At 38.6% G+C, this 26515-nt stretch overlaps 1 protein-coding gene across 4 annotated transcripts in view; it reads left to right on the forward strand.

Annotated features, from left to right (window-relative positions):
* LOC124161958 (AT-rich interactive domain-containing protein 2) overlaps window positions 1-26515 on the forward strand; it is a 151121-nt gene that overhangs the window by 84277 nt on the left and 40329 nt on the right. For 3 of the 4 annotated variants that reach the window (XM_046538235.1, XM_046538236.1, XM_046538237.1), the window contains exons 5-11: window positions 9087-9305; window positions 11053-12631; window positions 17695-17950; window positions 18559-18723; window positions 18983-19181; window positions 20940-21414; window positions 24064-24481. In XM_046538235.1, coding sequence (XP_046394191.1) covers window positions 9087-9305; window positions 11053-12631; window positions 17695-17950; window positions 18559-18723; window positions 18983-19181; window positions 20940-21414; window positions 24064-24481 — 3311 coding nt within the window. The remainder of the gene's footprint in view (window positions 1-9086; window positions 9306-11052; window positions 12632-17694; window positions 17951-18558; window positions 18724-18982; window positions 19182-20939; window positions 21415-24063; window positions 24482-26515) is intronic. The other variant, XM_046538238.1, reaches the window with a different exon arrangement.

The following is a 26515-nucleotide window of genomic DNA, read 5'->3' on the forward strand; positions in this document are numbered from 1 at the left end:
ATTTTCTCGGACACTTTCTGAGGAATCTCGAATAATTTTCAGTTCAGGGGTGTCCCTTCCTCAAGGAAATTTTTTTTTGGACGGAAAGCAGTCTTGCTCTGTCTGTAGCATAAATGTCTCGACAAAAGTTTTAAAATTTGCCTATGGTGCATTGCGCTAAATTTACTTGAAACCGTGCGAATGTTTTGGGCCCGCAGTCATGAATCAGTGAGGAAATTTGTGTGGGAGATTTGTGTGGGAGGGCGGAATTCTAAATATTCCTCAACATTCACGGACTGGGGATGTCGGAGTGGCGACTGTCCTCGCGTGCACCTCCGCCCAGCTCGAGCGAGCTGGTGATCTCATCAGGGAAAAGAAGAAAAGGGCTTTCATTTGTGCGCACCCTCTTGGCGAAAGCTTAAGTGGAGATGAGCCAATAGCCTCGCCGGGGAAGGAATGGCTATGGAATCAGGTTCGGGGCCTGTTTATTCCCCGTTGCCGAACTCCTCATCCTTCGGAAGGACTTCTTGGTCGAAGAGGGAGAACGTGTATCGCGTTGTTGATGGGGCAAGTGAAGGAAAATAGTATGCGAGGGCATGTCGACGTTGCCACGTGTCCTCCCAACCGCCCGTGCTCCCACCTGGACGTCGAGAGAGGCATAGGCGGACGAAATCGTAACTTTGAAAAGCTCCCTCTCCCGGACGCAGCTTGCTAGTAATGCCTTCGCTGATCAATATTGAAATCTAGATGGAGAGAATTTTTTCCTCTCCAAAGTTTCCTTTTTTTACGGAAAAAAATCTCGTTAATATAGGAGGAAAACTTCCACGCCAGTTGGACTCGCCGCCGCTGCGCTTTGATGAGCGATGGAAGTGGCGGTGAGGGCACATTAAAACTCTCTCCCTCTATCTCTCGTCTTCGGGTTGGAGGGGAGGTTTGGCAACGCCGCCTTGGTCGGTCATCGCTTCCTTACTCCCAGCGCGCCACCTCAAGAGTATTGTGACTCGTGCGTTCCAAGCCGCTCTTTTCTCTTCATCTCTCATCCCTTTTTCTTTCTCCCGCACTCCTCTCTCGTAACCCTCTCGCGTTGTCCCCACACCCCCCGCCCACAAAGCCCCCTCTTCTCTCTCACCTTGCGTTTGTCTCCCTCCTGTTGTTCTCCTCCCTCCCCCGCCTCCTCTTCCCCTCCCTCGCCTCTTTTCCCGCCCTCCCAGTTGGCCCCGTCACTGCATGGTCGTTTACTTTCCGCCTGCCTCCCCTCCGCCGCGCGCGAATGCTCCCCTCCTTCTCCCGTACCTCCTGGACTCCCGGGTCATATAATTGATCCTGAGGACACCCCTCTCATCTCCCCCTCTTCAGAGGACGAATGTATTGATTTTGATAATAGTTGGCAGGAAGTTGTGTTGTGTGTAATGAAGAGTAGCTTTTACTTAACGGCGGTGCTCCTCGTTTTTTTCATATCCATTGTCGTCCGCGTTTGTCGCGGCAGACCTCCCTCTTCTCCCGATTTTGATACGCTTCGTAGGCGTGTCCAGCCATTAACGAGATGTTTGAATTTCTTTTGGGTCGCTGTCCCTTGGGACCGGAGACCATTCATTCTACCGCCCAAGGTGGAATTCCAATTGCTGCCGCTGCATTACGCTTATGTCGAGGTCGTTGAGCAGAATTGCATTTGTCGCTCAGATATTACATCCCTGTCATTTTTTAACAGATTGTTAAACTTTCGCGTGGGCATGATTCTCGATTGCCATGATGTCAGCGATTGGTGGAAGTGGTATCTAATGATTTGTTTTGCTGCTGAACATGTGCATAGCAGACTTAGCCTTTTTCTTGACTTCCTAATCGTATATGTTTTCAAATATTTAGACACCTTTCGATAGTAGCTTAGTGTACCATTACCATTTCTTCCATCATTGGCTTGCAGAAATGCTTGCTGGAATGCCAGCGAAGGCCATACGTTTTATGATTTCATATTTATGCCTCGTAATTACCTACGTTTTATTCAGCACAATTATTTGTAATAACTCTTGCGAAACCACTTTTGCATGGAAAATTGTGCCGTATTATTATCAAAATTGAGTAAACTTACTGCGATTGTCAGAATATCTTAACTTAAAATAGAATGTGCTTTCTTATGCCATTCAGGCAGTGTTATTCATTTCGGATTCATTCGTTCGTACTGAAACTCTTGTAATAACGAATCATTATTATTATGTTATCTTTGCTCCGGGACTATTCTATCCCGTGGAACATGAAGAACATTCTTACATAATTTTTAGCGGTAGGTCTCAGTCTTTTTCAGTATAAAGTAACATGAATAATTACTTTTACAGATATTGCAAACTTTGCGTAAAAGAACAATTTACAAAAGGTCATGTCAATGTAGAGGGTTTAATGAAAGTAGAATGGAGATTACATTAAATATCGTTTAAAACAATATCAGGCTTGCAGACTTCAGCGGAAACTTGCTTCTAAAAATCAGTCGGTCCCGATCTATTTCATCTGACCGTAATTACGCATTTAAGGAGATTTAATTTTTCTCCTGTGTCTCCTCTTTGAAGAGATCTCGTTTTGCCATGGGAACTAGCACTTCTGCTCTGCGAATGCATTTCTCGGCGACTTGAGTGCAACTGTAAGCGATGGAGGCCTACGCTTTGGAAGGACATCCTAGGCCAAGGTCAGGACCTTTCCTCCCACTTTCTTTCCTCTCTCTCTAGCTCTCGATTCCTCGCCACTCTCACAATTCCGCTCTGTCGCCGAAAGATTTTTCACCTTTGGTCGGTGATTTGCGTGTGCTTGATCTAAAAAAATATGCTCTTCGTCACATCCGGCTTTCTGAATGACTTCTTTGATTCAGTGATCGGCATCCGTGAAGTCTAATATGGGCTGCCTTCTTTGTTGTGAGGGCTCATGCCATCAATGAAGTAGTATATGGGGGCTTTCTTATTGCGAGATGCTTCATTGTAGCCGAGTTGGAAGTCACTTTTTGTGATGCATTAATTGTTTCTGGCGTTTTTGTTTTACACTCGTTCTTTGGTTTTCCTTGAATCCTGCCCAAAGTTTCTATCTTGTGATTTGCAGAATTTATTCTTGGGTCTGTTTTTAGGGATGTGAATGAGCCTTAACTCGATTGATATGATTCCTTTGTCTCGTTTCATTGCGCATGGAAGTTTATCATAAGAGAGCCATGTTTTAAAGTTTTTTTCCTAACATTTATTGTGTGGGGCCATTTCTCTTTGTCATCATACCTCAGTTTGAGAGTACTATCCTGGTACTCAAAATAATGAAATTCTGGTGGTAGGTGTTTTCTCAGTCATTGTTGTCATCGTTCTGAAATTTAAGCCGAGGCGCATATCTGTGAATGAGAGCAACTTTTTGTATGTAAATATGCCTTTTTATTAGACCTCCTCCGGCAACAAAATTCTCATTTTGTATAATATTATCCTATACTGTAGGTATTCTGAAATTTTTGATTGTGCCAAGCTGTTTTTTTTTATAGCTTAAGTATATTTTCCTATTCCATTCGTGAATGATTACTGATATCACCTTTGATAGGCATTTTTCTTTAGTGAAATACCTAGGGCAATTGCTAGATTAACTACGAGAACGCCAAAACTTATCCGCGACACCCCCCCCCCTCTTGGAATTAAGGTGTGCTATGGAATTCCGAACGCTATTAACTCCGAAAGTAGCTTTCGTTTTCCTTGGTGTCTGCCTGTGAATCCCTTTATTGCTCTATCGAGTGTGGTCGTGTTTTTTTTGTTTTGGACGCGTTGAGGCGAGGAATTCTGGTTCTTGAAGATACCCGAGATATATTGTGTATCACGAACCTGTTGACTACTGCTTATCGAAACGAATGAATAGGAAACTGCCCTATCAAAAATTAGTATCTGGTGAACCGTGAATTTTTTTATTGGTGCCGTTTTGCTATTTTCCGCCAATCATTGTTTTCATCTTATACAATTTTACGAATCTAGCAATCTTTAAGCCCTACCGTCGATATGTTTCATCGTCAGTTGGATCGGTAGGATGGTGCCTCTTCAAAAAGTGTCACTGAAAAGTGAGACGTGGTTCTCACGCTTCCTCTTCGACAAATTACAATTGGACGTAATTTTTTCAAGGCTTTATTCTTATAAACTAAAGTAATCCTCCTTATCATAAAATTAATTGCAATAGCTTATGCGGATAGTTTACAACTTGCGAGAGAGAGAGAGAGTAAATCGTGTGCTTTAAAAAAGTTGATACGTGGTCAGTTGAACACACAAAAACGGGACTTATTCGTTAGCGATATTCTTGTTTAACGTGCTAGTTTCACTTATGAGGGAAATAACGCGTGTTTCTGCTATAAAAATCGTAAATGATACTCGTATGCCAAAGAGAGTTGATACTGCGAATCAATAATGCTGGGTCTTGACGAGAGTTAACTTCTCTGTTTTTCCTCGACAGATGATGAAGTTGTGGATTTACATAGGATAGTCGCATTTCTTTCCATAAAACGTGTTTTTGTAGCTTGAATTATTATTTCCTTGTCTCTAAGCCAGATTTTTTCCTCTAGTGTTGCCGTTGTTCGACTTTCAATTTTATTGTTTTGGCGGTCCAAAATTTATAGCTACTTAACGGCAAGATTGTTACCAAAGGTATTCCCGGATTCGGAAAGCCAACGACCTTCATAGTTAATTACGTTTTTTGTTCGTTACTGTAGGTTCGCTGCAGTAGACTCATTTTTAAAGCGTACCTACGCCATACTAATGGGTTTATCGTGTATTTTCTTCCCTTCGTCCAGAGAACCAGTGTGGTGACCAACTTTCCCCTCGTATCATAGTGGTAGAGGAGGTTATTTATCGTATGTTCAGACTTGAAGTCTTCCTGGAAAAGGTATTGCCATTCTGAAACGCTGAGCCAGATCCAAATCCATGTGTCATCATTTAACCGCGGCTGAAGTCAGTGAAACGTTGCCTTTGGCCGGTGAGAGGAAGCTTGAGACCTTAGTCATCACATTCACGTATATGGTAGGTCGCCCCTCGGAAAGGTGCAAAGCAGATGTCTCGCGTTTTTAGTCCTATCCACCGTCAAAGTGCGGAAAAATCTTTGTAATTTTAATTTTATTATCGATTTTATTTTGTGCTGATATTGTTTTATTCAGTAATTAACTACAGATTTCACTGCATTTTCAGTGGTAGTTGCTATGTACTAACGCGGACACATTCAAGGAGTCATCATTTCGGAAAGTCAATAGTGTGTTGGCATCATGGATGTGTTCCGGTATTTAATTAGTTGCATTGGATGGGGTGAAAAGCTTCCGTCATTAACGCTCAATTTGGTTCTTGTTTCTTTTGGATGTTACTTGGTCTAAATTGTCATATTTATTCAAATTTCTTTGATTAATGACAATGAATGGTTCATCAATTTCTAATTATCCAGAGAAGTTAGTTACAGTGTTCGAAGCTTATTTCAAATTAAGTGAAATTATTATAATTTTATCCTTATTTTTCATTCTTTAGTGATTTATTGTCAGGTTAGGTTGGCTAAGAATCCGCTTAATTTATTTTGAAGCTTGAATCTTTATTTATCTAACATTTTGCCTGGGTGTATTTCATCTCATTTCAAAGAGAATACACTCCTGATGCTGGTTCGTAGTTTTCCGCGGTGTTGTCTAGATGAAGTCTCCATGTTTCTGGGTTTCACCGCGTGGATTTTTCTTTGTGACGACAGTTTCTCCGGTATTGCAACCGGCGTCTTCAGGTCGATGTCGGGATTCAATTTTTGGTGACTTATATAGTTCATTTTTGGCGCCAATTTTTCATGCTGGAAGCTGATTGGTCCACCTTCTTTTCTCTCGTATGATCCTCTTCCACGAGCTGTGGAGAGGTTAGCCGTCTTCTCTATTCATGTTTTCCGGTGTCTTGAATATTTCTTAAAACTGTCGTTACAAAGAAAAAAAACCACGCGGTGAAACCCAGAAACATGGAGACATCACACTCCTGATGCACTTCGAATTTTGAACCTGAAAATAGTTGGTACGATTTAAAATTTTTCTAATTTTTTAATTCATATCCGTATTTGCAGTACACAAAAGATCAACGATTATTGAAGTATTGCCTAAGTTTTGATTTGAAACGTGCCGGAAACGTGTGTTATTCTCTGCTGCTATTTCGGTTGCAGCTATCTGACATCCTAGTGAGAGAACGTCACCACTACATTGCGGACAGCTTTTGTAATCGCACCTGAAGTTGGTGATGTCCCACATGCACGTATTGGCTGCATTTCAATCTATCTGACGCGGCTTTCCTGGATTGCGTGCGGCGCGGGATGGGAAAACGATACCGCGGATGCTAACTTGCTGGTTATTGACCCTCGTTCAGGCACACTCGAGCAGGGGAAAATTCTCGATCCGGGCTAAGGTTTTCTATCCCGTGCCGCGGAAGAATTCCTCGAAATGCATCGAGTACTTGAATTATTAAGCGTGGGCTGAGGGCTTCCCCTTCGTCTCACGCCACGTCACCTCTTGCGGGTTGCGAGCGCAATGAGCCCGACGGGAGACGAGCACCTGACGTATGTATAGGGAAAGGTGCTCGTTGTATCATGTAACAATGTATTCTCTTGAATGCTTAAACTGCTGCTAGAAAAATTGAGATGTTCGGCCGCCCTCTTTGTCCTTTATGAAAGTTTTACTGGCAGTGAAATTAAATTAAGTGCAAACCATTAGCTGTAGAAAGTCCCCTTAAGTACGTGATGGCCCACGTGGAGCAGGCTCCCTTAACCTGAATAAGTGAATTTCACATGCCTGTGGCTTGGCCTTGGGTGGGCTCAACCCTCACCTAATCCAAACCCACCCTCGAGTTTAATTACCATGTTACTGTTGAAAATAGGTCTGCAGTGTGCCTCCTTCTGAGCATGAATTTCCATCAGCCAGTGATTGACCTCCAGCGATTCCAAGAGCTTACGGCAGCACACCATAGCTGCTTAATTGTTGGCATCGCATCCGAGTGTACTGCCGCCAAAGTGCCACGAAAAGGATATTAATTGCCATAAGCGGTAGAAAAATTGTCAGAGGGGTGCATTAGTGCCGCTTGTGGGGCGTTATGTTGCCAGGTGTGATGAAACTTTTGTTGAACCAGTAAAACAGTTGTAGTGTTGTTAAAAAACGACTTTTTTTAGTTCTAAGTGCTAATGTTTGCCTTTTGTCCCTCTTCAAATTGAAAAAGTAGTCGGTACAATAGTTGCCCAAAATTTTCCTCGGGCCAGGGAAGGGGGTGCAAGTGCACCCACTTCCAGGCGCTCATGTTTTGCGGCCGAATTACCCAAATTAACAAGCAACTTTGAGCGACATCGAGTATTCTTTCGCCCACATTTAAATCGTTAATAGCGCCGCGAGCGCCTCACCGGGAGTGGCTCTATCACGCCGACCCCACTTCGCGTTCCGCCCTGTCGCCGTCTTATCTATTACGTGTAGCCCACATCATCCCGCCCCCGCCTCTGCTGCATTTCTGTCTGCCCCCCCCCTTACATCACCCTCCCTGACTTCCCCTCCAACGCCCTCGTAATGGCTGATCCGCCTCGCGGACCTCCCCGCCCCCTTCGCTGTCCGCCGGGCGGCATGTAACCTCGCGGAGAAGAAACCGCCAACTTGCGGGCGGGGAAGTTTCGAGAGGCGATCACCTCTCCACATCTCCGGTAGGCACCCGATGCATCCGTGCCCTCAAGTGGGCATTCGTGGAAGCTCCTTGGGAATTCATTCCACAGCGCGACTCGGCTCATTGGGGCAAAAATGGGATGATTGCCGTCAGAGCAATTTGGATGATAGCGTATTAGAGGCCCTTTGCTTAGGTGAAAGGATTAGGCATCAAAAATGTTTTTTTTGTTGAGATATTCCCATGTGAGCTGCGTTGAAATGACGTTGTTACCTGTTCTTAATTTCTCATGTATCGCTTGCTATAGATTTAATTAAAAATCTAAAAATGTGCATTCAAGAAATAGTGATTAGGGTGAGGTGATTACTGAAATGAAATGGAATATGGTGTAATAAACTTTCCTCTAAAAATATTTATCATTTGTGGCAAAATATAATTTATCATTTTTATATTTGAGTAGTGAAAAATAATACAATAATAAGAGTTTATTTTGTTGGAGGATGCTGGGAGATTGTTCATCTTGATAATCTACCGATTTGATCGATAGATTTTTCTTCCTCATAGGAAAATCTACTAAAATTGGTAGCATATTAATTGCGTAAGCTTGGTTTCGTTAGTAGTAGGACCTGCCCGCCTTTGTGACGGTGCAGGATTCCTCGTCCCTTCCTTCCTTCCCCGTCCTTTCCCTGGAGGCGTCGTCGGGCTCTCATCGCGGCGGCGCCTGCTTTCCTTGTTCCTTCCCGTCCTTCCCCTTCTGGTGGCAGAGGAGAAAAGCTGATCGCTTATAGTCCCTGCCCCAGGAGTGTATCCTGCGAACCCGACCCAAGGGTTTCATTCCTATTGTTCATCTTGATATTGTGTCTTAATATTTTGCACATCAAATTGTTTAAGAAAATGGATTTTTTAAACTTTTGTGCTAATTATTTTTCCCTCTTTTTTATTTGGTTGCCATGTTTTTGAATTGCTCTATTGTAAATTACATTTGGGCAATCTTATCCTCATCAGCAATGCTAATGAAAAGAACGTCTTTAACTGCTGATGTACCTGCATTTAATTTTTTTTGCTATGGCATTCCTAAAAGGAATTCATTTTAACGCTTAGGGGTGGGGAAAATAATTCAAGGCGAATGATTTTTTCTCTGTGGATCTTTCGCACGGTTTTGTAAAAAATGTTGCATCATGGCAGTGTTTAAAATTAATTTTTTACTTTCATGATAATTACTTTTTCAAATTCTATGGTTTCTACTGACTTAAGATCCAGAGTCAGTTTCCAAAATGTTGGCAGCAATGTAATCATGAACTAGATGGAAATCTTGAATACCCTTTCACTGTGATGAAAGATGGGAAAACAAGAGAATATTGGTTATAACCTTTTCTTTAAAATTGATTATTTTTATCTTGGTAGTGTGTGAAGTGAATTTTTACAAAATCATTACCATTATAGGTGTATTGAAACCAATTTTGTTTTTCCTCATTTTAGATACTGTACGGACTACTGCAGGACTGTCGACTAATGTTTATAGACCATCTGACTATGACCGCCTGGCCCTGTCCTTACTCTCACCACTTCCCAACGAGCAGGATTTTGCCATCAATGTGTGCACGCTCCTTTCAAATGAAGGGAAGCACACGCTCAAGTTGGAGAAGTGCCCCAGGCTAATCGATTTCCTCCTTGCTCATGCAGGAATTTTCAATCATTGTAAGTATACTCCTTTGCTCATCAAATGTTCTACATATTAGTACTTGATTTATTCTACGTGCCTCACTCCATTCAAAATTGACATGCATTTGGTATCTTTTGTCTCCTTAAATCAGGACTTTTTAAACTTCTCATGTGTGCCGGCCACGTGTTGCTATTGTCAAAACCATGAAAATACTTGCATTTTTGCTAGAGATTTCCCACATTCATATTTCACAAAAATGTATATGGACCACTCAGTAAGCAGTCTTGTCAATTGAAGTATATGAATATAGCTGCTGCCATTTTAGGGGAGTACGTAGCCTTCTAGCCGCCTAGAGCCTTCATAGGCTCTAGACCAAGGTTTTGGCAATTATTAATTGTTTTAGTGTATTGCATTTTTTTGTTTATTTTTATATGTTGGCGTCATATTGCAATATGTAAGTGAATTTGCTAAGATGATCTTAGCCCTTTAGCCTTTCCCTGCTGGATTTAAAGTCCTTGTGGTTGCTTTTCACTGCTAGAATGAAGTCTAACATTCCCTTTAATGCCCTTTGAATTAGCGTCCCCTTATGGGCACACTAGGCTTTTAAAGGTTAAGATTCACCTCTTTCAAGGAGAATGTCATGTCCAATATGTGCTGCTAACTTTTTCAGTTGCTTGTGGGAGATTTTATCTTTAACTACAAATTTCCAGGTGGGGAACCTTATTTTTGAGGAAAAATTCTTTTTATAATTCTAGTATAATGCATTCAGAATTTTATTTGGTGAGATCTGTCAGTGGTTGTTTGAGGTCTTTGACCTTTTATTTCATTTTCACAAAGTGTACGTACTAATATCATAAGTAATTCTGTTAGCTCAGGAAAAGTGGTTTCAAGTTGTGGTCTTAGCTTTTTCTAGTTGTGATTTAGTAAATTTTATCCTGTAGAGCTGGGGTCTTCAAAATTTTTTTAAGCAAGGGCCAAAAATGGATTCCACATCGTCCGGAGGGGCACAATGCTTGATGTCATTTTATCACCACATCAGTAAAGTCAAAAAAAATCCTAATTTCGCTGTGCAATTATCCTTATTGGTTACCAAGTACAATCAATCAATGAGATTTATGACAAGTGGCAGTATATATTTTATATTGTGTGGCCCGATACAATATTTTCTCCAAGCTCTGGGGGCCACGAGAAATAGGTGGGCTGTGTGTGGCCCGGGGGCGGCAGGTTGAAGACCCTTACCTGAAAGCGCAATTGTATTGTATTCTTATTGCTCTTCAATTTTATGTTGACTTTAGACATCAGTTTGACCATAGAAAGTGCAAAAAGTAATGTTAGTGATTGGGCTTCTTTCCATGTAATGCTTTCATTGGGTTTCTTATTCATTTTCTTAAAATTCATTAATTTTGCCTTCTGGAAGTTTGGATTCATGGTGTGGTGAATTTACAACAACTGAAGCTACTTATGAATGCTCTTTTAGGTACAACTTCTATTATTATCTTCTTGTAAAAGTTTCAGTATATGTACATGTCATGTAAATGTCAGTAAGTAGGTGATAACCAAGAAAGTGAGTGGCTTATGCTGATTCTTTGGAGTAAACATAGTAATTTTTATGTAAATTTTATTCAATGCAAAAAAATACTCAAGGAATTAAACATTGATGAATCTGTCCAGAGATTTTCAAATTATCACATTGTTAGCATACTTGACTCTCATGTTAGTTTTCAAAAATATTTTATTTCATCCGATCATGTAGCTAAATAATTGTTCCTTGTTTTTTCACAGCATCACTGCGGGAAGTCTTCACAGAGGCTTATGCCAAAGTTAGGAACCACTCCATGTGTGATTTTTGGACTGATGTGATTGATGATCCAGACTTCTGGGACTTGGCTGATGAAGGCTATAAGGAAGTTACTGATGGAATCATTTCCAGCAAACTGCAAAGTCCTCCTAAACCACCCAATCCTAATGTGAAGGGCACAATAAATGCTGAGCAGATCAACAGGGCACTAACATGTGGCAGGGAGAAGATCCCAGTCCCAACGTGTGTTGTTGAAGAGAAGAAGGAGGTGGAGGCTGAGAAAAAGGATGTGGCAGAAACAAAGGGAGCTGAAACTGAGAGGAGAGAGACCACCGATGCGGAGGCTAAAAGTGGCGTCACACAGGTGAAAAGTGATGACGCACCGAAGGTGGACAATGAGGTCAAAAAGGAGGAGGCTGAGGCACAAGCAATGGAGGTTGATGTGGAAACGAAGGAGAGTGAGTGTGGAAATGAGAAGAAGGGTGGTGGGACGGAGGCAATGGACGGGTGCGATGATGTGGAGATGAAGGATTGTGAGATTGGGACGAGTGGATGCGATGCAGAAGTAAAGGGTTTGGAGGTGGGAGTGAATGTGGAGGAACGGAAGGGTGTGGAGGAAGAAAAGGGTGTGGAGGAAGAAAAGGGTGTGGAGGAAGACAAGAGTGTGGAGGAAGACAAGAGTGTGGAGGATAGCAAGAGTGTGGAGGATGACAAGAGTGTGGGGGAAAGTATGAATGTGGAAAAAGGGAAGGAGGTGGAGGAAGAAAAGAGTGTAAAGGGGGAAAGTGAGAAAGTGGAGGAAGGGAAGGATGTAGAGGAACAAATGAATGTAGAGGAAGTGAAGATCATGGAGGAAGGGAAGAGTGTGGAGGAAGAAAAGAGTGTGGAGGAAGAAAAGAGTGTTGAAGAAGGGATGAATGTGGAGATTGGGAAGGATGTTAAGGAAGAGGGGGTGAATGTGGAGGAACAGAAGGATGTGGTGCAGGGGAAGGGAGAGAGTGAAAAAGAGGCTAAGGATGGTTGCGAGGTTAGTGGAAATATGAGTGTTGTTGAGAAGAAGGAAGACCAAGCTGTGGCCAAGGGGGATGGTCTTCCGAGTGGGTGTGAGGCTAAGGTTACAGAAGTGCAGGAATCTCTGAAGGAATCTAAAGTGGAGGTGATTGTGAAGGGAGCCATTGAGGAGAAGGAGAATAAGAACTGTGATAGGGTAATAGGGGATTGTGTGTGTGATGTGAATAATGTGGTGCTTGGTGAGAAATCCGTGACTGAAGAGGGCTGTGTGAATGTGTTGGGGGCGGAAGAGGATGTTTGTGAGGACAGCGGACCACCTGGTAGTAAGCCTAAGTGGAAGAAGAAGGGCCTTGCCAGTCGGCAGAGGAGACGAACCAAAATAGGGGACATTGTGCTCGATGAATCTGACTATGAGTTGTTTTGTTTAGGAAGGAACCTCGGGACAGGGGAGTTTGTTGGACAAAGGGTGCTTCAAATAGCAACAATACTGAGGAATCTCAGCTTTGAGGAAGAAAATGTCCCGGTACTAGCTAAAAATACGTCATTCCTGAGGTGAGTTATAATTTTATTCCTTTTCGTGTTAATTATTGTAGTGTATAAATACCACTAAGTTAAATATTAACCTTGCATCTTCAGTATACTGATATTTACTGCTATAAGTTGGTATATTATTAGTTTTCATCATACATTAGCAAAATATCTTAAAAAGTTGTTGGGTAATATCTGAGGAAGTTCTTGCATTAATTATTATCACAAACAAGGAATTTGATTTTTGAAATCAGGCAAATTTCTGTATTTTTAGAAATTAAGTTGTTAACTGAATTGCTCATGCTGTATATACAGTGTGGTGGTAAATAATTTTCATATCATAATTATGAAACTTTTTTTGAGGTGCCATTAGAGAAGTTTTCATTGCTCAGAGATGAACTGTAGTGTGAAGTTATTTCTCTTTCTGATTAAGTACCTTAATTGAAAGTGAGCTTCATGTACTTAGTGAAAGGCGCATAATTTGTTCCATACCATATTGGTACTCATGGAAATGGTATCAATTATTGTGCTCTTATTGCCATGAAGTCGCGGTTGAGGACTTCATTTTTAGCTATCTCTAGAGCCTAGATCATGCAACCCAACAACTTAGATTTGCATGAAATTTGGTACATGCCATTAGTTTATATCTATATTGACAGATTTTAATTTCAGGCCTATATGTAAAGCCATTCAAGAACTAGCTACTCCAGATTTTTAGCCTAAAATATTTAAAAAAAATGCATCAGTGGATGTCGTGAATTCAGGTAGTATTTGAAAATTATTTCATTTGTACTAAAATTCAAGTACGAAAGGTGTGAAAATATTCTTGCTCATACACGATTTTCTGTAGAATGCATATGTAGTATCGAAGTTATTGTAATCACATAATGAAGGTTTTTTTAAGCTTGGAAAATATAAATAAAACTTTCTGGAAAATATCCACAAGTTAAATTAAAAATTAGGGTGTATAGACTATAATTATAGTGTCGTAATGTTTTTTACCGTGCTGTCATTGGAAATGGTAAAAATTTCTTTTGTAATAGTCTAAGAAATCTTTGGGGAAATGACAGGAGTACTGTTAGTAATAAAGCCATTTTATGGCATATTGACTAATGATTCCCATTTGAACATGCGATAAATTGTTATTCAAAATGAAACTATTATTTGCTGGTGCAGGAATAGAAAGTTATACTATTGATTATCTAAAAGTAATTAGGATTACAAATTGCTACATGTATCATTTATCAATTTTTGGCACCCTACTCACAATATGGTATGTATTGTCTATTTATAAATGTCCTTGCTTTTTATATAGTGCACAATATATTTCAAAATAAAAATCAACAAATATCAACCCATAGTGGCCAGTAAAAAGATATTGCTGGTTCTGCTGGATGCATAAATCTAAGTGTATGCATAAAATGAATTTTTGACTTCTGGGAATGCATTTAAAAATATTTTATGCAGAAAATCAGGTTGCTCTTGTTTTGGAATGGCTTAAGATGGAGGACTGAAATTCGAAAGCAGTCGCTATACATGTAGATCAACCATATGTACCAAAATTTGTAGAAATACAAGCTAGTGGCTTGCATGCCTTGATTCAGTTGATATGACCCTTAGCTATGTTTATTTCATCATTGCAATCATATGTTGTTTATTACCCATTAATTTTGGTGACGAAACTTATGAACTTAGTTTGTTTTTGGGCAAGGAGGGCACAACAAGGAGGGTGGTCATGTATTCTCATCTTCATTTCTTGTCACAGGATTGTCTCTTTTTTGGCAGCTATGGAAAAGATTTCGATTTGAATGGGTATAGTTTAATGGGAGTTTTTTTAGTGTGAGGTTAGCGGGAAAGTAACCTAGCATTCCTGGAAGTGGAAAGTCTTTTATTAAAGCTATATATGCATGTGTCAGGGGTCTGAGGGAGTTTATTTTTAAATCAGCAATGCTCTTTGTGCTTCATCTGCGCTTGTTACTTGTGTTGTATCAAGCCTGTAGATGAATTATAGCTGAAATAGATAGAATTTGTTGCTTATTTGTGATTTTTCTGCCAAGCTCATCAGCATTTACCACCCTAGAATAATAAGTGAGATGATAACAAAAAAATTTCTTAAGCCTTAAATACAATTTTTAGGAAATCTCTCGGATTCATGAATGCATGAAACATGGGAACAAAAAAGTAAATAGGGAACAAAAAAGCAGTGTTCGCTGAAAATAATTGATAAATTATGTGTGTATGAAAGTTCATTCTTACCTAATTTCAACTTCACAGATGATGGAAATTCATGTACTCATAGGGAGTAGCATGATTCTCAAGTCTCTATTCCTCCAAAACTCTAATTACATTCAGAGGTAGTAAAAATGTGTAGGTACTTAATAAATCTCCTAGTCTAAGTTGGTAACTGGGTAGAGATGCCTGAAGTTTTGCTCGGAAAATGGGTATTAAAGTATTTGTATCAATTGAATGGAACTTACTGAAGCATCATAACTGTTAACTTTTTCATAAAAAAATAACAGCAATAATCCATGTGAAATTCTCTTACCAGTGACAAAATGATGTCACATTGTAACTTTGCTTCTAGCAATATTTTGTCTTCAAACATCTCTTGTGAAGGGAAGTCAGCCAATTGTTATATTCCCAAAATTAGGTATGAAAATAAACGTTTCCTTTATAAAGAATAAACTGGAAATAGATGATTTTCACACTGGTGCTAAATTGACATAGAAACCACAGATTGCATCGCAGTAGGGTGTATGTAAAAATTTGGATTAGAGTTGAGTGGTCTAACCACTACATATGTACATATTTATCTTTTTCTTTGAAATCATGGATCTTGCTAGTTTGAATGAATACCAGGTAAACAAATACATACATGGGACTAAGAGAGCAATCAAAAATGCCATGTTTCTTGTGTACTCTCTCATTAAATGATGTAGTGTCATTATTCAGTAGTATCACAGCGAGTGTTGTAGCGTAGTGGGTTGAGCATTTGGCTTCAGATCAAGGGATCCAGGGTTCAAAGCCTGGGTGAAGCCTTCAGACACCCCCAAATAAAATCCTTGAAGTATTAGGTGGCCCAGGGAAATGAATTAGCCCTGAATGTGTGTAATTCACATGCCTGTGGGCTAGTTTGGGATGAGCTCTACCCTCACTGATCTACTTAATCTGTACTAACCTTAAGTTGAATCTTTGAGTGAGTGACCAGTATTCACAAATAAATGTGGCTGTTGTAATTTATGCACCCTTATGATTGCTCTGCTAAGCAGTGTATTTTTTGTATTGCTTGAAAGAAATGTATGAGGTGATTTAGTATCAATGAATGCTCAAGAACTGTATACTCCAGAACAGAATTGACTTAAGAGTTGGAGCTTAGAATAACTCTCTAGTCTTTCAACTGATAGCAATTTTCTTGAAAAATGATTTTTTATGTAGATGTATGTGCAACTCGACAAGTATTGTGTACTATTAGTACAGAAGGGTCGCATTCCATGGAAACTCATTTTTCTCACGATGAATTTCCTCATTTTGGCATGTATACTCTCTGATGCTTTAGGCAGTTACACATTAGAGATTGTAGGGTCAAATAGATTACAACTATACTTTGTATAAAGTTTAACAACTCCACAGTCTTGTTATTTAATTATTTTAAAGGTCCCAAAAATTGCACAAAGGCAAAGAATGTGCAGGTTTTACAAAATTGTTAACTTTTTATTTCAAAAAGGTTACAACATTTAACCTGATAATTTGGATGGTAAAGGTGTTTATATTAACTATTGTTTCAATTTGGTTGCAGTTCTATGAGTTATCAAAGTAGGCACTTTGTTTTAGCACCCTCTAAAAGCCATACTGTTTTTCTTACATTTATGATGAAAGGATTTCAAATGCAGTGATAGAAGAAAAAATCATTAACAATATAAAAGTGAACAACAATAATTATTTTGCTGTTAATTTTACTGTTTACTTTTGGTTATGTGGTTATTTAACCAAAACTTGAGACTACAAGCTTTTTTAGTCCAGTGTGGTGCTCACTTGTGAATGAATGTCTTTGGCTTAATAAATGGTGCTCACTTGTTGTGCTGTTGTGTAAATGGATAAGCCAGTAATGGATAAGTGATAGTACACATTAGTTATTTTCCATTTTTATGCTAGCATAACTTGAATACATGAACAAGGCTGAAAAGAAGTTACATATTTGTAAGATAAAAATACAGTTAACAGTCAATTTTGGATGTGAACTTAGCTTTCTTTCAGAAAGTTTGGCACCTCTAACTTGCATATTAATTAAATAAATGTTTTTCCTGTCTTGTGGTTATGAAGATGAAACTCATTCATACCTTTATACACTATTACAGTATGACAATCAGTGAAAATGTCATACTGTTCCAGGAAATGCCATGAAATGCAAAATTGAAACTTAGTGGCCTCCCAGGTATTTTAAAACGGCTCAAATTCATTGTGGTAATATTAAAACTGTAAATAGATTAGTTTACTCTCAAAAATGAGCTATTTTTAGCGTGGTGATCAACTTTCCTTGGTGAAGAGCAATGATTGGAGAAAATGCAATTGGTGTTCATTGCTCAGTTGAAATTATAGTCAGTAACAATAAAAAGATCTTAAAACTTGTTATTATAAGGAAATTTTAAGGTATATGCTTGATTTCATGATAGTAAATTGGTGTCAATTATTTTAAAATCAATTTTCAAGAAAAATATTATTCATAATGAATACTGTATATGTCTGAATATAGTCCCTCCTTTTTTTCCAAAAATGCCCATGATAAAAGTTAAGGGGGGTACTATATTCAAATCCATTTTTTAAATTTTTTCCCGAAAATCAAGCCTCAAAATTAAGGGCTGGGGCCTATAAGCAGAGGGGGACTATATTCAGAGGAATACGGTAACTCTGTTCTTCAATTCCATGTATCTTGGAATATTGTTAAACATGTTATGGTGCTGTCAACGTCTTGCTTTTTCTTCGAGTCGGTAGGGCTCACTCTCTTCATTCTGGAGGAACTTTCTCGTTGATTAAGAATGATGTATTGCTGTCATGCATGAGCTATGTGTTAATTTTCTTCTTCATTTCAGGTTTCTCCTACTTTGTGCACAATCCAAGTGGAATTGCCTTTGCCAAATGGGTTTTGATGCATTAGGGAACATAGCTGCTGATGTGGGAATTGAAGATCCGGTTTCAGATCAACTAGCAGCAATGCTCATTGCAACATTGACTAAGGGGCTTGCTTCACCGGATCGTTTTACTGTTCTCTCATGTTTAGAAATACTTAATAAATTGAGTCAAAATGATGAGAATGAAGATATAATGCTGAGGTGTCTTGATCAAAAGGTAATATTAATTGTGAAGATAATATTGTTTATAGCTCCAGACATTTACATTTCCATTCCCATATTTTTAAGGATATTTTTCATAACATGAATCCATTTAAATGAGGCTTCAATGCTATGATAGTTTTAATTATATACACACTCAAATCAGTGTGTTAAAAAAATTTATTTTTGGAGATTGATAGGTATGGGTTTGATTTCATGAGGGTAAATTACGAATTGGGATTACAGTAACACATAGTTGATTGAATAAGGGTTTTCTTTATTATGTATCAAGAAAAATATGATTCATATTGAATAATTATGCTGTTCAATGTCTTCAAACTTTCAGAGTTACTTGAATTCTTTCCTTAAAAGTTATTCCATTAATGTGACTTTATTTTAGTCATAAGTAATGCTGTGAATGTAGAGCCATAGAATTTTATGAAATAAAGTTTAAGGAATATTATCACTTTTATGGTTCAATGTTGATAACACTTGTGTGATGATTAAGTTGTACAGCCAGTTAAAAAATTGATTGGAATTCTATAGTGAAGTTACCGTCACAATAACTTGCATTCTTTTAGACTTTTTTTTGATAATTTTATTCCATTAATCTATTTTTCGTAGGTTTATGATCAAATCTGTATGTTCCTGACGCTCCATGACATAATGTTATTAGTGTACACCTTGGAATGTCTGTACTCCTTGACATCCCTTGGTGAACGTTCTTGCAATGCCATTGTGAGAGTACATGGAGCCATTGATACCTTGGTGTCTTTAATTACAGTAGAGGTAAGTTGGAAAATATTTGATAACTTCCTTTTATAATTATTTTTTTGCATGTAACATGATTTGTTAATTTGTAAATAATTGATAACTTGCGCTTTATGGCATCTGTTAATATTTAGCTTTAAGTATGATATCTGTTTACATAAGTGCGCGTTGACTTTGCAATGGAAGAGATATTTGAAGCTGCTGAATTGAATGTTTCCTGTTATCGCTAATTTAAAAAATCATGTGCATATTTTGATTTTCTTATTTTTCATTTTAGGCTCAAAGTTATGGCCCTAAAGCTTGCATCCTCATGCGTGTCGTGGAAACTGTATCTGGAACAGCTCCTATACCTACTGTAAATCCTACTATTCCCCATGGTCCTGCTGCCACGTTGACTACAATGTCTCCAATGATTGCTAATAATATACCTTTCCGTCCAGCCCCTGTCATTCAAAGACACCCGCAAATTGCTCAAAGTAAGTGGTCATGTTTTTCTATATTTTTTTCCAAGTTTATTGTACATTCTTAAAAGTTATTTTCTATCTCAACCCTTGCATTCGTTATGATTGAAAGAAAAATGGTTGTAGGCTCATGAACTTTCTTTCATTAGTGACATCAATTACAGATCATCCAAAAACTATGCATTATCCAGACCTTTTCCCTTTAACAGTGTAAAATTGTATTTTTTTTGTGATTATTTTATGTTTAGAAGCCTTACCCATTGTGGAATACATAGCCATTTTATTGCATTTTAAAGGCTGCTCATTATTATTAAAATTTCAATGGCTAGAAAGTATGGGAGTTTGTGGGGTTATGATGATGACTTTTTTCCAATTTACTTATTTAATTATAATAAGAACCATAATTTATTTCATTCCATTGGCCTGTGAATTTTGAGAATGCTATTTATCAAATTTAAATATTTTCTCAAAATTAAAATTTGTTGTACATAGTCTCAGAGAAAAAAATGAACCACCCTCGTGTGGAGAAAAGTTGAACTTAACCCGAGAGGTGTAGGTCAGAGGAAGTAACATCTCTGTGCCAACCTCTCTCGCACCATGCTGCATTCCACTAGGGCAAATAAATGGCTCTTCTCAGAAGAAGGTGTGGCTGAGTGAGGTGGGTCTAGACTCAAGTATAAGGGAAGTTAATATGAACACTTGTCTTTGAGTTTCAGATTCTTTTGCTATAATTTTTAAGCTCTCATAATATGTTTAATTTCTAATATTAACTGTGGAAAGTTGAGGAAAAAAACAATGGTATCTCCATTGAAAAAGGATAATGATGACAGTCATGATTATTTGCTACAGAGTGAATTCTAAAATGTAAAAATTATAGTGGAGGTTGTCACGTTTCTATGGTCCTAACTCCCTGTTTGGAGCCGATTGTCTTGGAAGGTTTGAGTAAAGGGATAGCGAGGGTCAGGTGTGTAGCTACTTGCTGACTGCAGGTCGGTCCATACAACCATTACCTCCTGGAAAAATTAATTAGAGAAAATGAAAGGCAGAAAATTATCCTTACAAGAAAGAATAGAGACATAACAAGTTATAGAACAAATAGGGAACTTCATAAAAGTTGATCTTGTGATTCAGTGATCGAGTAAATTTTCAGTTTGATAAAATTTCAAGCCCAAAATATGTGATAACTCCTGAATTTCATAATATTCTGAGGTTTTATTATTCCAGTGATTGTTTTCATCTACCATCTTTGCACATAGTTAGCATCATAAATAAATCCTAGTAAATGCATGTTCTTGCATGAAGTTATTCTATGAATGTGTAATTTACTCCATACCACAAGGAAAAATAACTGATTAACTTCATTGGTAGATTCAAGATTACAAGTGTGCATAATGCAAAAATGGTAAGGAGTCCTTTGAGAGGAATTCTGCATAAAAAAGGTGCTCATGATTCCAAAATTTTACCAAAGCCTTCTTCATCATGTCCTTTTCACCAAGACAAATTTCAAAGATTTTCTCTGGATATTTTTATACCTCCAGCAAACCCTTTCCTTGTGAATGCTTCCAGTTTGGGACAGGACCACTATGAGTGAACCTTCCAAAGAGAAGGTTCGAGATGTGGTGCTATAAAATTGGGACTCTAGCAGAGCTTTCAAGAGTACCCCAAGTGGTTCTTATTTTGTCTGGGACTGTACTTGGTATTCAGAAGTATGCAAACGTCGTGGAATCATGCTTATTAACTGGGAATAATTTTGATTTTCTGATTTTGATAAAGGGTCCTTGATTGGGGCACCTCAGCCAGCAGTTGCTACACCTGTCAATCTCAATGCTGCTCAGCACCAATTTGGTGCTGGGATGAACATTGCATCATCCACCAGTCCAGCTGGTGCCACAGCTCCCCTGACGACCCCAGGTCACATGGCCAGTGTCCCTCATCACCCGCACCATCACCACCCTCATATGATGCACCATCCACAGCAGCTGCATACAACACAGCCAAGTCCACACACAATGATCCATCATCATCAGGGTGTGGTTGTGGGAACTCCAAGCAACATCCACCAGCAGCATCAACAGCAGATGGCCCAAGAGAACGAGCAGTTTGCACTGGCCTGGATTAGGGCAACTTACGATCAGGCTTCTGGATCCTCTGTTGAGCAGGCTGACTTGTATCGACAATACTTAGCTTCTTGTGCTAAAATAGGTCGTCGTGGTGTTGTGTCTGCCTTGCAGTTTCCACGATGTGTGCGGTAAGTTACAATATTCAAGTATTTTTAATCTTGTGCCAACTTGTTATATTTAAAAAAATCATAGGAACTATAAAACTTTTGATCAGATTTAAATGATTGTTTTGAGGCCAAAGCTTGTGGGTAATATTGTTTGGAAAATGTCAAAGCCAATCAGTAAGTGAAAAACTCATTGAGTTTGTTTGTTCTCAATGTATTCTCATCACATTGTGATCAGAGGCTGATATATCATGGACTTATCCATATTACTCAAAATTATGTGTGTATTTATGTACTTATTCTAGTTTTAATTCCTGGCTTTTTGTATCAGATTTAATTATAACTACAGTACTAAAATGATTTACTTTTACAGTAGTTTCATTATGTTTAAAACATCAAAAAGCCATTTTTATTTTTCTTAAATTTTTTAGACATTTTGATATCAGGGGGTCTATTCTCTAACTCGAAGCGCGGTAGCTTTCTGGTGGAAAGATGCTTAATTAAGCTACTTGCTACCACTTGTATTCTCTAACGCTGAAGCTCCGGCGAAGGGAGCTTGCAGAAGCTACCGGTAGCTTATTAGGCTCCAACCCTTATTCTCTATGGGATTTGAAGCTACTTCCGTAGCTTCAAACTAGCTACCACGGTAGCTTCGCGAAGCGCGCCCTCGAACCCCGCGCTTCAGCTAGCTACCATCAAAATACATAGGGAATTCCCATAGGGCCTTGGGAATTCCTATGAACCGCCGTGAACCAAGTGGCGCGTGTCGCTAATCTTTTGTTCTATCCCATCAGTCTTTCTTGACACGGCTTGCGATTGAGTGTAAACAAGAAATGTGTTGACTATTTTTGTTGTTTTGCGTAATTATTTTCTTTAATGAGGTCGGGAATGCTGCGTAAATTATGCAAAGTAGTGGGCATGAGTGACAAATTTCGTGACTAAACATATATGTTTCGGAGTGAACTATCGATCGCGTTAACTAGTTGATTTCATTATTTGGAGAAGAAAAATGTTGCTTTCAATCATTTTATATCACGTGAAATCTTATTTTGCATGAAGTCATTACTAGTGAGAAGAAAAACCCCGAAAACAGTGATTATTATTGATGTTGCGAGAGACTGTTGTAGTGACGGTACTAATTGATGCGTTGAAATCATTACCAATGCCAATGTATCCACTGCACAGAGATGGATGTCTTATTTTTGCAAGTGTTTATACATTTATGATTAACTTTACCGTGCATTATTAGCAACGATCTTTGTTGTGAAGTGATTGTGTGAAGAGGGTTTAGTGTTACATAGATGCAGACCGTAGAGAGGTGGATATATTATTGTGTTATAATGCAATCTAAGGTGTTTCATGATAGTTATTAATAATTTTTTTGCTCTTCCAATGAATAAATGTGTTCATGATATCATTCTGCTTTCATTTGTGTGTCTTTGGCCGTATATACGCATTTAATTTCAGTGCCGGTAGTTAAGTTGGTGTATTTGTTTTGAATTTTGAGAAAGTGTAGCCATGGATATTCCAGAAGCCCACGGAGGAAGTCATCACAAAAACAATAATATAATATGACTTTAATATTGGGAGAAGGAACTACGTTTAATAGGTTGTTTTTTCATAATGATGGTCAAGTTCTAATGAATCGCCCTCGCTTGCAATAGTGCAAGCTTGGCGGTTGGCATATAATACTTATTCATAAAACCATTTAAATATTAATTTAGCCGTCGTGAGAACGGCACGACAGTAGAGTTTTGTGTAAATATCGTTTGAAGCATATTGTGAGCCTAAAATGATTGCTTAGGCCAATCTGAGTGAAATGACGTAACTTTCAAACATAATTTTCTCCACCTTCCCATTAACTTTGTTGAAGATATTCCCGAAATAATATACACTTATCGTATGCACATGTTATTGAGATATTCTCTCGCAGTGCAAGAAGGAACAATCTCTGCACAGAAACAGTTGGTCATCAAAATTTTTGCATCAAACAGGCAAAAGCATAAGGAGCGCTGAGTGTAAAGTTCTCGGGAATTAGAACGACAATGTGATAGCATTGGTTTAATGTGTTGGTAGTTTACTAACATTTTCTCTTCATTATATTTACATGGCCTACATGATTATCAATCGTGACATAAACTGCTGCATCGATCGAAACTATTGAATTGATATAAAAGCCGCTTAGCCAAATATAATTATTTCTACGTATTTCTATTATTATTCGTATTTCTATTATTATGAAAGCTGAAGGCACTCAGCATTTCGTAATTTACAAAGCACATTAATTTCAACTAGAAGAAAAAGTCAGCCGAGAACGACTACATTATGATTTTCCGTCAGGTTACGAAATGAAACGAGCGATTTCATTGGTTCTAAGAGTAAAATCTGAGTTCGCACGAAATATTTCTCATACCCCATATCCGGTCTGAGAAAGCTACCAGAAATTCTCGGTCTGAGAAAGCTACTCCCTGTTAGAGAATAAGGTTGGTAGCCAATTCTGGTAGCTAGTTCGAAGCTACCACGACGGGAGCTTCGAGTTAGAGAATAGACCCCCTGAACTAGTAACAAATACATAATCAAAGTAACAAATGATCAAAGTTATTGATACTCTGCTGAAGTTGACATCATTGAATTTTACCATTGGTACCAATGTGATTTTTTTGTCTCTCGCAGGTCTATTTTTGGTGCTACTGTGGGTCCAGTCCAGAGGACATCACCTTCAGGGTCAACGGAGTATTGCTACGAGGGTATCAAGGTGCGAGCAAATGCCCTCTCGAGATTTGCTCCATCTCCTGGCGTGGCTCCCCCTATGCCATCCCATGCAACCCCAACCCCTCATGCAAATCCACCCCCAATGCACCTGGCACAGTCACAACAGCTACTCAGGAAACAGGTCCCTCCCATGCAGCACCAAATCCAGCAACAGCCACAACAACTTCCACACCAACCAGACAGCACAGTGTCTCCTCCCTTGGTGTCCTCCCCAACACCCTCTAGCTCTCCCACCCCTGGTAATGCCCCTTGCTCTCCAATCCTCAAGGCACAGCTGAGTGCTCCACCCAAGACCCCCAAAGGGGAGAGTAAAAGCCAGGTACGTATGTTATTGTTTTCACAGTCCTGGTAGAGGGGCATGCATGCTCATGAACACTCCCAACAGCCGTCATTTGTTTGCATATTAATTAACTATTTGCTAGCAAATTCGCTAAAGATTCTTTGATTTCAAATTTTTCCCTTACTAAATTTTTAGATTTTAGTGAGGGAAGTTGAGAAGATAGTCAGTTTGGTCTGTTCTTCAAATTCTCCTAAGAAGTAGGTTGTGAAGAAAGATTTAGTGCTTTCACGGCGAATAGACTTTGTAAAATGTTCTCGGGATGGCCACTGGGTCAGGAACTGCATAACTGCCGACATTTCGATGGCCAAGTTGGAAATTGAAACGTTGGCGGTTGCTGACCCGGTGGCAATCCTGAGAACATTTTATGAAGTAGGTTATGCATACTGACGTCAACATTGCTAGGGATCAGTATTTTTTTATTAATTTTTATTTCTGATTGGATATCTTTTCATGAGTAAGTAATCTTTTAATTCATTCACTGCTAACCTACCAATTCACTTGTCTTATCGTCTTCACCCTGGAGTGACAACTATCAATGGATGGCCTCAGACCTTTGAGTTTTTAAATTTCTAAATTTGTTTCTGGGGTCAGTTCACACTTGGGACATGCAACAAATAGCCTCATGGAAAGGAACATTTAACTATAGGAAATTTATCAGTTTCCATTAGGTTCGTGGCTTACCATTCATCAATTCATATTTCTTCAATTCCATTTGTCAGTTCAATACCTGAGGATCTCCTTTATTAATATGAGGTTGCTGCTGTGTGTAGAAAAGTTCAAACTCTATTCCTCTTTGTTTTAGGTCTCAGTTTATGGTAGAAATGTCATATTTATCTGGTGACCATCAATAATTAATGTCCCCTTGATAAATATTTAGTCATATTGTAAGAGTCATCCATTTAACTTTATGGAATGCCTGTCACTAAAAACAACCACAACTTACTATGAAAAGATACATCATTTTTTTGTGATGAAACAGAAAGATTTTCGTATCTTTCTTTTCTGACAAGATGGCTGGTGTTGTAAAGTATTTCCATGAAGCCCTTTAAAACATTTGAATGAGAAATAAAAATTGTATCACTGTAAGAATTGTTTAACGGAATACAGTAATAGAATATTTGGGAGTTAGTGTGTGCCTCCCTGCTTTGGATTATTTTACTCTAGAATTTAATGTGTTTAACATTTGATAAGGAAAGATTTGTATTTGTATGCCTCATGTCATCTAGTTAATTATTATTTGCATCTTATTTTGGTATTATCATTTGGCAATAGCTTTTTAGCAAGTGTTTCAAAGATGATGTGTCAGCATAGTTTCTCAGTGATTGCTTATACTCAAGCTTTCTGCCAGGTCAGGGAAGTGGCTACTGCCAGAATTAACTGAGTTACCTCACCCATTGTCTTCAGAGCATTAGAGAGAATCAATGCTGTGAAGATTATTACTGAGTTAGCTATGAAAAGTTCAGCAGTTCTGGCTTCAATAACCCTGTGGAAAGCCTGAAAGGACTGCTCTTCCCGGGAAAATGGAGAATCCTTCTCCTCAGTCAATATTTTACTTTAGCAGCCTACTCTCTATCGCTATTTAAAATTACTCACTATAATGTATTCATGAGGACCTTTGAACCTTAACCATTTCGCTGCTATAAATTAATTATCTTTGGCAATCTCTTAAAGTTCAGAGAATGATAGTAGTCTTTCCTCAATCACTTTTGATGAGGATACATTTGATTATGTATTTGTTATTCAAACTAAATTTTCAAGTAGATAATGGTGATGGACTGGTCTTTGTGTAGTAACCAACCTAATAATTCTGAATTTTTTCTTTTTAATGGGCTTAATGGGATTGCATGTGTGGAAAGTATCACCTGATGTTGCCTTTGCTTCAAATTTATGTTTTAATAAATAACATCATACATTTTAAAATAAAAGTGACTCAACCCCTTGATTGACGTTGTTTGCTGCTGACTGATGATGCAGATTTGCTCCACAGTCAGTGTGCTAAAGCTACAATGCCAG

This window comes from Ischnura elegans, chromosome 7 (genome assembly GCF_921293095.1).
Source record: "Ischnura elegans chromosome 7, ioIscEleg1.1, whole genome shotgun sequence".
In the NCBI taxonomy this organism is placed as follows: Eukaryota; Metazoa; Arthropoda; class Insecta; order Odonata; family Coenagrionidae; genus Ischnura; species Ischnura elegans.